Raw genomic sequence first — 12,551 nt, 5'->3', positions numbered from 1 at the left:
TGCTCGATAACAGACGCCTAATTTTACTTCATACTGAAAGAATGGTTGAAGACCTATTCATACCCGAACCTGTGTGGGTGGTTTTGTTATATGTCGGTCTAAGCTTTACTGAAACATCATTCCTTTCAATACTTTGCCTATACATGTCACCTAGGCTTGTTTATGCCTTTTTGTTAGTAGAAAAAAGATATGCAATGAAAGAACTTTTTTCTATTGAAATCCCTTCTTCTCAGAAGGTACGGACGTTCTACTTTCTTTATTCCTGTGATCAACAAAACTCCAAACATTCTAATGAACAACTTCATGAATGAATATTTGACAAGCAGTAAACATGTCTGCATAAGTCAAAATATTAGATGTTATAGCAATCATTTTCGCTTCAGGAATGGACAAAGTCATTCCCATCAGTTAGGAAAATGAAATATTATGTATTTAGTTCGAAAATTATCCCGTGACATTACTTCTTTTATTTCTCTCATAATACTTTCATGTATTTTTGCTATGTGGTAACTTTGCGTTGTAATTGAACCAATATCTGTCTTAACACTGTTTAACCCCGTTGCTGGCTCCGTCATAGGAAGGGCATCAACATGTGTATCGCAATTTCGAGCCCCTATCCTTTCGCCTGAGGTAGACTTTTGACAAGGGATACCATGTTTGCCTCAAGTACGATTTGGCCCTTCATTTCTTAGAAAATGTGAGTTTGACCCCGATAGACTTTTGATCCCTGATTTTACGGAAAATTTTAGAGTTTGTGCCTTGTAGTTCTGACTGTCCGGGGTACACACGAATTCGAATTGGGGTTGGGTGTTCCCTGGCGTTTACCTGTTTTCTCGTTGTAAGCATGGTAACTATGGTGTAAGACAGAAGATTGATGATTTACTCGCTTGATACTTTTTATACTCTACTTAAGTTGGGACGTTATATATCGTTTACAATGTATAATAATTTAAACCAAGAATGTGTTTCTAAAAGCCGGTGCAGCAAGAGGATTAGGTGGTTCTCCGGTGGATTTTGGCATTTTCTCACAGGGACTGCCTCACCAAAATAAGGGTGAACAATGCCACCTGGCGTATGCCGAAGGGCATTGACTCGGGACGACTGCCTGGCCGACAGACATGCATTCAAAGACTCATTCAGACACATTTACTGGCTTTTCTATTTAACGTTGGTACTTGTCAAAATAAAATTGCTTACTGATTGAGTGATCTACAGATCAAAACCCATTGGAAATATGCAACGCTCGATTCCGAGCTGCACGAAACTGTATTCTCCATCCTCATCTTTGAGCGGCCGTCCCTGTGCAAAAGTGGCACATTCCATGGTAGCCGAATGATATACTATCCTTGATTCTCGAGTTGTCAGGCAGGCACATAACCGTAAGTTGTTTTAGAGACAGGCATCACTTTGTATCCATCAGCGAGTTGTCAGGTAGGTATACGTTCTTCTGTCGATGATTCTCACTAATCAGGCACGAGGCAAAGGACGAAGGAAATTAACACCGTTTATCCGGCTGGGACTTTCTAGGTTGTGTATGAAATTTAAGCAATTATCAGTGACGGCCAGCTTGGTCGAGACTTGCACCTCTTAAAGTAGGGCTAACATACAGTAAATCAATTGCAGTGTACAGTATGCGGTACGGTGTTCTCAATATGCGCTCTATCTGATATCTCAAATTTGATGAGCGAGAGTGCGTTTACAAATTGTAGACAAATGTATTTGAGCAATTTCAAGTATGTCATTACAATAGTCGTTTTCGTCCATGGTAATATCATAGCACGTCCGAGTCGTCTAAACAGTGATTTGCGTTAATTTCTCTAGTACAAGTAGTTTTTTCTCCATTAGTGCGCCACTTGCCGCGATAGGGAATCTATTGGGAAAGTCTTCGATGTTAATACACACTACGTGGCGCTTTTGTTCAGTGCTGTAGTTATGTGCAACAAACACGTGAACTATATGTTCCAAGTTTCAACCACCCCACGTGAACGTTCAAAAAGCCGGAGATTAAAACCTGTAAAGCCCCTGTAGCTGTAACTCTTGAAATTTGTTGACCTGAAAAAGGCTCTCTATTTTGTCTGGTGTTCTTTAAATTCCACAAATTTAAAAGATATAGTCTTTTACCACTGAAAAATTGGACAAGTAAATTTAAGTTTTAACCGTTATTTTGATTTCCCGCCATTTTTAAACACTGGTAATATTACAAAGAAAACAAAGCATATGGTGTCCTAGTTGAAAACATTCAGCATTATGCATTATATTGGACTACTCTCTTGTTTCTGTGAAGATTCCAATGCACATATACACGACGTACAATGCTTTTGCTTTATTTGCATGTGGGCGCAATTTTACGTTAAAAGCAAACGTTTATTATATATCTTGCTCAAAATTGCACATGCAGTCCCAGTGGACAGTTTATCACACTTGTATAAACACCCCTCAATGAGTAAATTCCCACGAACTTGTTTTAATTTGGAAGTAAAATCACAAAAATAATGATAAAGTATACAGCTATTGGGCCTTTAGAGACCACGATATATCTTGGGCAAGTTTTAAAAATTGACAGAGAGCAAACAAAAAGACGAAAGAGTAAGATATGAAAAACCTTGCTTTATCACTTTGGCTGAGTCAGCTTTTTAAACACTTTTTTCTAACAGCTCTCATATTGTTGGATTTCACCTCAAAATCAAACAAGAAGAGTTGAATGAATCATTATTATAATCAAATGCTTGATCTAAGTTGAAAAAAATTCTGAGTTGATCTCAAAATGTCACAACCAAACTAATATCATTTATCGAAATTCTACACACCTAAGTAAGAGCCTATTATATGATATTGCCCAAACCATATAAATGAGAAAAAAGGTTAAAAGAAATGTTAGTCTGTCTGAGGATTGCAAGATGCATAGAACTGAGGTAACATATATTATCATTTTGTACTGCAAGTAACTTATGATATCGCGTCTAACGCTCTGCTTTATTTTATTTTATTTATAGTCGCGCAAGCGCCAGTAAAAAAATACAAATTGCCAGTTTTTAGAAATAAAGGTTATCAACTTGCAGAGCTCGTGGGGTAAAAAAGACTACCAACTTTTCCTTTGGGCTACCAAAATCCATAAAATGGGAGCCCATAAGGACTACCAAAGCCTGAGAAGTGAAACATCAGTTACCACCTAACGTGCGATGTCCGCCCGGGGCGATCGAGCTACAAATGCACAACATTGCTAGGATACAAAAATGCCAGACTGTAACTTTGTGATTAAAACACAACGGCGACAGTGCAGTTGAATCTTCGCAAAACAAGTTTCAATGTCTGAACTGGTCGTTGCCATGGTGACAATCCAAATTTGCATACAGCCTCTGAGTTTGAAACAGGTAAACTTTTGAGTGTCACTGTTGTCAATTGGGCTACAGCTTGACCGGTTTCCATTGGTCAGGAAGTCTTCACGTTGAATGACTAGAAAATTCACTTCATCGGCAGCTCAATAGATAAATATGGGAAAAAATAATTGCTACCCTGATCTTGCGAAATTGGACGTTGAGCAGTAGAGTTGCTATGGCAACGATGACGGCAAAGTACGTCCCTTATATATTGAACATGGTTGGTTTTTATCATGGTCCAAAAATTGCCATTTATGTCCACCTTTTTGACAAATTAAACCGGAAATCTATAGTTGCCCTCCAAAAAATGTGTGTGAACTGTGGGCATCATATATTCAGTATACAATCTAGTAAATTCAACTTTTATAGTTTGCGCAATACAGAGTGGTACTACTATGTATATAGCAAGTAACAATTATTTCTATTTTAAATTTCTATTTCGAATCAATACTATAATTGACCAAGTAAGTATCGACTGTGCATCTTTAGGCGAAAATAAAATTTCAAATTTTAACCACTGGCTCGACACCAAGGCTGAGCCCTTTATAATATTTAATATATTGATATATTAAATTCACATTGCAATCACACAATCACTGTAACAATTAAACATTGATTCTGTCGACGAAACAGTAACATTTCCAGATAGAAGTACTCTTGCTCATTAAACGAAATATTCAGCTCAGGTCCCATAAAGTCTTATCACATATTAGCCTAAGCTATATATCTCCAATATAGGGACTTGTTTCCATGGTGCATGCTGTTTACACCGTACCATTGAAATCAATAGGCTGTAACTCAACTTTGTGTAATACAGGGTTAGGGCAATGAATGGAGACTCTGGGCGCGTTGCCAAACTTCTACACTCATATTGTGTGTCCAAAATTAGGTCCTGGACTTAGTTCTTTGATCAAGGCTTAATTTTGACACATATCCTTGATTACTGTTCAAGTATTTCTGAAAATTGGGAAAGAGTATTAATCGTCAGATACATCTTTTTAAGTAATTGATAATAGATCCCAAGTAAGATCAGTAGACAGCATACCGAGTGTCTTCATTATTTCTGCTTTGCTTAATACAAGAGAGTTGATCTCGGAAATCGGAATCTATTTTAAATTAGTCGTGCAAACAGGCAAGCGCTATAACAAATAATTGAGTGACCTAGGCAGGACATGAATTAGGTGGAAATTTCTTTACTTGATGGTGGAGATACCATTTTAGTTTGCGCCAAAATCTTGGCAAATTTACTTACTTACTTTATTGCAAATTTAATTTATAAATTGTTAATCTTATTAGCGGTGTTGTGGATATAGTTAGCGTAAACAACAAATTTTCTGCAGCAGACAGGCTAAAGGAAACTAATTTTCGCCGTTAAATTACCCTGTAAGCATTTGACTTGTTCCCCCCTGATGTCAAAGAAAATAACAAGCGCACTGAATATACAAATCCTGGTGCATTTCATCGCACTTTCAAATGAGTTGTGTCGAGGAAAACGGTGAAAGTTAACCCCGTACATGCCAATTGTGGCCTTCCTAGCCTGGTGATAGTTCTCGAGTTTATCTGGCAGAGTTGAATATCATTATATTATGGAAATACATTAATTATATAGTTTCCTTCAAGTGCTTATTGACGGGTTTTAGCATTTTGCGTTACGTTGTGGGATGTATTTACCTATTTCTTTTTTCGCATTAAATACTTTCATTCTTTTCAGTTCAATCTGCAGAACCGAAGTGGGCACGAAAGCAAGGAAAATTTTTCGAAGACCGATTGAACTAGTTGTTGCACAAAGTCATACAATTGTCAATGTTCATTTTCTCTTACTGGAGAGATTTGCCGACAGACTTTACAATTAAATAATTCAACATTCCCAAGAATGGCAACAAACATGTCTGATTTCAAAGGAGCTAAGGCAATGCCAATCTCTCAAGTACAACCGCATTTGAAAGCGAAGACAGGCAACAAAAGTTCAGGAAAGATTACTTACAGTCCTGACACTTCTGCCATGGTGAAACAACTAGACCAGCACGGATTCCTCAACACAAGAAAATTAACCTTCCTGGTGCATGGTTACAGCTGTAACATAGAATCTGGTTGGATGAAAGACATGCGAGACTCCATGGTAAAAGAAGACCCTACTCAGACTGTCGTGCGTCTTGATTGGAGACAAGGGGCGGCTGTTGACCTTACTGCAATAAAGGACAAAAACAGCTCTTTCAAAAGAAGACTTGCTGAACACATATCAGGTGATGATTTTGAAAAGATCACTAACGAGCTGGACGCTATTGAAACCGGAATTTCAAACCTCCTATCAAAATTTCCGCTAACAGGTCCAGAGAACCCGCTTACATTCCTTGAAAGAGGAATCAAGAAAATCCGATCAGAGGCATGGTTTTCAGCCATAAACGACAAACTGAGCTTTCTTGAATCACTAATTCCAGAAACCAAATTGCAGGAGTGGTTTGCTGATACAGATTTCATGAAGTGGTTGTCTGTATACCACACGGCGGCTGCCACTACACAGTCCGTCGGTGAATGGTTGGGAAATGTAGCTAGGAAAATCAAGGAAGAGAAACCAGAAATAAAGATTCAAGGTGTCGGCCATAGCCTAGGCGCTCACTTGCTTGGCAAAGCAGGACGTTCTAGTGGTGCCTTTTCTAGGATTACAGGTCTCGATCCTGCTGGTCCTGATTTTGAAGAGCCTGATGGGGCAAGAGACAAGATGTTGAGAAAGTCCGACGCAGATTTTGTGGACGTTATCCATACCAATGGCTTCTATGATGGGATCGGGGCGAAATTTATTCCAGTTAATCACCTCGGCACGCTGATACCACTCGGTACCGTAGATTTCTACCCGAATTATGGTTACGATCAACTTGGAATTGATCATGCCCGTGTTCTAGACTACTACAGTTTCAGTATAAAGAATCCAGGCGTCTTAACTACCAGTCGAATTCTCGATGGAACCCCAGACTACGAAAACCCAGTAACGAAAACCAAATTAGGCGAGCCTGCAGAGATGGGATACCACTGTAAAGAGAGCTCTCGTGGACTTTACTATATCGCCATAACACCTGATAGTCTGGTGCCCAAACCCTGATTTTTGGTCGAACCCAAAAATTTCGGCCCCACAATGGTTCTCGGTGGTTTCTGTATCTTCAAAGCCTACTGAATCAGGATCTGCATGATGCCACCCTGGCACCCTTGGGCATTTTAATATATTCAAGATGGCCGCCAAGATGGCCGCCAAAACATGTAAGTGGTAATATCTCAGCTCTATGAAATGTTATCAAAGTGATTTTGGTGTCATTTGCCAGGTAAACAGGGCCAAGGAATTCATTTCTTTCATTGCTCAACATGTGCAACTCTTAATTTGCATAAAAATCCAAGATGGCTGCCAAAATCACCTCCAAAACAGGTAAAATGCCATATCTCAGCTCCATGAGAAGCTGTTGGAGTCATTGTGGTCTCCTTTGCCAGGTAAATGGGGTTAAGGAACTCATATCTTTCATTGCCTTATATGTAAAACCCTTAATTTGCATAAAAAAGCCAAGATGGCTGCCAAAACGACATCCAAAAAACAGGTAAAATATCATATCTCAGCTCAATGAGAAGCTGTTGGAGTCATTTTGGTCTCCTTTGCCAGGTATATTGGGTCAAGCAATTCATATCTTTCATTGGCTGATATGTACAACCCTTAATTTGCATAAAATTTGCATAAAAATCCAAATACCTGCTTCAGTGTGTAAGGAGTCATATCTCAATACACTATGCCACTGATTTTGGTGTCTTTTGGCATGTTTTACGGGTCAAAAACTGGTATCTTTTGTTTTATTTGCTATAAAATCAACCATGAAAATCTGAAATTGATGCTTACAATCCAAGATGGCTGCTAAGCTTGTTTCCACAACATATATCAAGGTATATCTCAGCTGAAATTGCATCCTAGAGACTAATACAGTAAGGGTTCAGGGCTGAAGGATAAGTTTCTTTTGTTATATTAAATGTGAAATATTTCATTGAAAGCCAAAATGACCACCTAATATCAACTATGGCCACGCAAATGGATGCCACAAAAATAATGAGTCGTATCTTAATCCACCAAGCATTCTTGAGACCTATTTTGTTGTGTTTGGTCAGGTTGTATTGGTCGCAGGGTTTTCATTGCTTGTTTTCTGAACTGGAAAAATCTTACTTCTAATGGAAGGATTTTATCCCGCATTGTAGCTATAATGGTTTCCTAAAACATCACACCTTATCTTAATTTATCCAGCATCTTTGACACAAGGTTGTATGTGTTTGGGTCCGTCTGAGAGGTCATGGATTTCACATTTCCACTCATATAAATTGTCAAACCATCCATTTACATGAATTATATTATTCTTTTTTGACAGTAAAGATACTTTCGTGTTGTCCCTCTGAAGTTCTACCCTTATCTTCGCAACCGTCATGCTGCAAACAATTTTATAGTTTCTGCAATACAGTCATCCGTAGGGGCATCAAGAATACCAATGTTTGCGCTTGACACCCATCCAAAGCACTTTGAACAGTTTAATTGCAGTACAATTACGTATACCCAATATTTAATTGGATTGTTGTTGTTTTTATAATTAAACATATATTCACCTTGCTCCTCCAAAAGCAATCTTTTTCACTAGTTCTAATCCACTACCTGACATAAAAGTTCTATACTGATGAGCATGTGCATTTTTCCTTGTGTCTCGGACTGAAACCAAACGTACATTGCAGACTAACCTGTACTGTTTCCATGACTTGTACAAGCTTTTATTGGACTATGAAAAGAAACATACCAACAACCAAAAATGTTTGCAGACAAAGAGCTACAACTGCTAGGTGCCCATGTTTTGTCTTGTTATGGTGCAGTGGGCTACATGCTAGCCATTTGAGCCGCAATACACTAAACAGCTTCTAAAAATAACGAGCATAACAACTGGCACACACGCATATATAACTTAGACAAGAAAAAATGAAATAAGTAAAATATTGATGAACATGTAATATACGCATAGATATTCAGATTTATACATATATATCTCTTTTTTAATACCCGTTTGTTTTTGATTTTGTAAAACCTTTATTGTACTTTATGATCAAGATCCCAATTGGAATACGACTTCAATAAAGGCTTACTTAACTTCACTTATATTTATATATATAAATAAGGAACGGTATAGTGAACAAAGATCCAAGGTGTCAAACGGATTTCGTATTTTCTGGCAGTATAGTATAGCAAGCAACTGCCAATATAAATGGCCCTGCTAATAACAAAAGCGATGAAGATGATGTTGTGCCAGAATCTTACCGAATCTTACAGTTCTGGTCGAATACTTATAAATGAGTATTTTGGTACATTGTTACAGATATGTATTATAAAACGTGCCACCAAATGATAAATGGTACGTAAACAGTTCATGTAATTGGAAAAGTGTGTTCCTCGATACCTAAAATGCGGCCAAAGATTAAGAATCAATCTCAAAGATGATCAATGATAATATAAGTTAAGGCTACATGCCTGTTTTGCGACTCTTTTTAGCGCAGCGATGATGATTTGACTTCACTTTCGATATATGTTGGATTGTACAGTTTATATGCAATTGACCCTTCAAATGTATCAAAAGATGCAACTCATACGTTACTAATATTGGTGTTTGTAATGCAATTAAACTACTCAAAGTGCTCTGAATTGTGTCAAACGCAAGAAGTTGGTATTTCTGCTGCCTATGAATGGAACTATGGCAGAAACTAGAGACTTGTTTGCAGCATGACGGTTACAACGTCTGACGGATGACATTAAAACTGGTTGTCCAAAGTGGCAAACGACAAGTATTTTCATTGTCATATCAGAAAACCATACCTGCAATGATAAAGATATTCATAGAAGGCCTCTGCTACACCCACTTGCGGTCATCTGAGTGACTAAGTTGGTGCAAAGATAAACAAGACAGATGACTCAGGTTGGCTCAAGGACGACCAAACAAGTCACTTTTATGCAAGTGCAAATGCATTCTCAGCAAATTCGCCTCAAATAATTGAAGCTCATTTATTGTGGTTGATTGGCAAATGATAAAATGACCATTGATGTTGTATGGAAAGATACAGTTCATTATCATTTAATTTAAATGGATGGTTTGACAATTTATGTGGAAGGAAATGTGAATTCCATGACCTCTCAAACAGACTAAAACACACACAAGTTTGTGTCAAAGATGCTGGATAAATTAAGATACGGTGTAATGTTTTGCAAAATCATTATAGCGGCAATGTGGGATAAATTCCTTCCATTAGAGGTAAGATTTTTCCAGCTCAGAAAACAAGCAATGAAAACCCTGCGGCCTATACAACCTGACCAAACACAACAAAATAGATCTCAAGAATGCTTGGTGGATTAAGGTTCCAAGACAAGAAATTGACCATTTTAAACCAACAATTCTCTAGTGTTTAAGAAGCTCAGAACCCCCGTAAATTGTATATTTTCGGAAAGCCCAGATATAGGGAAACAGTTTGGTTACCATAGTGTCACCATTGTTTACATAACTATCACGTGACAGGTAATTTGCATAACCTTTCAAAAATCGGTTTTCCCTATGTTTTGTTTCAATGCTTTGAGATATGTGGCTGAAATTTGTGTGAGTGCAAGCTGTCTTAAGGGTCTTCAAAAGTGTGTCTCAGAATTTTTTTAAACCTTCTACAACAGTTTTTATGCCAGAAAAACTTCCAGAGCAGTGAATTTAAGCGTAGTTGATTTCTTTAAAATTGTGCTCCAAAAAAACTAAGCAAGATATAAAAAATCTGAGACACACTTTTGAAGAGCGTTGTGACAGCTTGCATTCCAGCAAGTTTGAGTCAGATATTTTGAAGTATTGAGACAAAACATAGGGAAAACCGTTTTTTGAAAGGTTATGCAAATTACCGTGTCACGTGATAGTTATGTAAACAATGGAGACACTGTGGTTACCAAAATGTTCCCATATATCTAGGCTTTCAGAAAATGTATACTTTACAGGGGTTCTGAGCTTATTAACCGTTAGAGAATTGCTAGATTAAAAAGGTCAAATTTCTTGTCTTGGAACCTTAAGATACGACTCAATGTTTTTGTGGCATCCATTTGTGTGGCCATAGTTGATATTGGGTGGTCATTTTGGCTTTCAATGAAATATTTCACATTTAATATAACGAAAGAAACTTATCCTTCAGCCTTGAACCCTTACTCTATTAGTCTCTAGGATGCAATTTCAGCTAAGATATCCCTTATGAAAATTTTAGCCTTCCCGACAAGATTTTCGGGAGCTCTCCAGAAAAGGTCCTGCAGTGGTCCAGGAGCTCTCCAGGACCATCTTTCCAGGATAGCGTGGCATTGCTATTCAAATTAGGTTTGCTGGATCCCTACCGGAAAGATTAATGTCTCTCTGCAGGACAGGTTAGCTGTCGCTCCGCTGGACGGTTATAGCAAATAAAACAAAAGATACCAGTTTTTGACCCGTAAAACATGCCAAAAGACACCAAAATCAGTGGCATAGTGTATTGAGATATGACTCCTTACACACTGAAGCAGGTATTTGGATTTTTATGCAAATTTTATGCAAATTAAGGGTTGTACATATCAGCCAATGAAAGATATGAATTGCTTGACCCAATATACCTGGCAAAGGAGACCAAAATGACTCCAACAGCTTCTCATTGAGCTGAGATATGATATTTTACCTGTTTTTTGGATGTCGTTTTGGCAGCCATATTGGCTTTTTTATGCAAATTAAGGGTTTTACATATAAGGCAATGAAAGATATGAGTTCCTCAACCCCATTTACCTGGCAAAGGAGACCACAATGACTCCAACAGCTTCTCATGGAGCTGAGATATGGCATTTTACCTGTTTTGGAGGTGATTTTGGCAGCCATCTTGGATTTTTATGCAAATTAAGAGTTGCACATGTTGGGCAATGAAAGAAATGAATTCCTTGGCCCTGTTTACCTGGCAAATGACACCAAAATCACTTTGATAACATTTCATAGAGCTGAGATATTACCACTTACATGTTTTGGCGGCCATCTTGGCGGCCATCTTGAATATATTAAAATGCCCAAGGGTGCCAGGGTGGCATCATGCAGATCCTGATTCAGTAGGCTTTGAAGATACAGAAACCACCGAGAACCATTGTGGGGCCGAAATTTTTGGGTTTTTGTGTTTACTATAAGGCACCCTTTGTACACTAAAGTGCTTTTACACAGCGATTTATCTCCTTGGCAGTCATTACAAACCTTTGCACAGAAGATGAGATAACATTTTTACAAATTTGAGTAAAGTAATGTACTGAGTCTTGTTTACAGATATTTCTGGAAATATATTTTAAATTTTAAAAGGAAGAAAGCAATGGGGTGCACGTTGATACAGTTTTCGATGGTTTCAGAATATGTTAACAGAATATTATCCTGGTGACAAATGACATGAAATTTTGATACAAGGAGTTGTGTTATTCTTATTTTTTTATAATACAGATTGAATTGATAACGAAATCCATGAATGTAGAAAAGGTTAGATATATAACACCTATAGCACTTGAGATAGTACTATTTTACAGTTAGTTAATATTTAACCTTCTTGCGGACAGCACGGCTGTTGAAAAGTTGTGTTCAGAATTCACTCATTAAATATTTGAGTTTCATTATGATGAATTTTCGTTATAATCAAAATCATTCTGGGTTATGTATTTCAGAATTAGATTTTTTTATCCATTTTGTGTATTTTGTCCGTAAAATTGCTTCTCTGTTCGGGAATATCAGTTTTGACCGGCGATGTATGGATCAAACTTGTCATTTAGATCCTTGTTATGGATTTTGCATGTTGAATGTGTATCCAACTCATGTTTGCGGGTAAGCACTCGACCGTACATACATTCAGAACAGCACAGTATCGAAGTACCTTCAATGTACATAGCAAATTATATATATATATATATATATAGAGAGAGAGAGAGAGAGAGAGAGAGAGAGAGAGGAGAGAGAGAGAGGAGGTGGCTTATTCTAGAGAGAGAGAGAGAGAGAGAGAGAGAGAGAGAGAGAGAGAGAGAGAGAGAGAGGCTTATTCTGTGTTCTGTGTTCTATGTATGGAACTAGCAAGTGTTGTCAACTTTGATTATGTCAATTCAGATATATATCCCTA

General features: G+C 37.7%; 1 protein-coding gene across 1 annotated transcript; it reads left to right on the top strand.

Moving 5' to 3' along the window:
• Window positions 1–1,382: 1,382 nt before the first annotated feature.
• Window positions 1,383–12,298, top strand: LOC139137999 (phospholipase A1-like). The gene is made up of 3 exons (XM_070706221.1): window positions 1,383–1,431; window positions 5,089–6,459; window positions 11,588–12,298. The coding sequence occupies exons 2-3, from the start codon at window positions 5,251–5,253 to the stop codon at window positions 11,603–11,605; spliced, it is 1,227 nt and encodes a 408-aa protein (XP_070562322.1). The 5' UTR covers window positions 1,383–1,431; window positions 5,089–5,250; the 3' UTR covers window positions 11,606–12,298.
• Window positions 12,299–12,551: the final 253 nt, after the last annotated feature.

Source organism: Ptychodera flava, chromosome 1, assembly GCF_041260155.1.
Source record: "Ptychodera flava strain L36383 chromosome 1, AS_Pfla_20210202, whole genome shotgun sequence".
NCBI classification, from domain to species: Eukaryota; Metazoa; Hemichordata; class Enteropneusta; family Ptychoderidae; genus Ptychodera; species Ptychodera flava.
Note: the sequence above shows the minus strand (reverse complement) of the source record. Positions and strands in the feature narration are given on the sequence as shown.

Bases quoted from the DNA above. Each gene is read 5' to 3' on its own strand.
- LOC139137999 (XM_070706221.1), top strand. From the start codon at position 5,251: ATGGCAACAAACATGTCTGATTTCAAAGGAGCTAAGGCAATGCCAATC.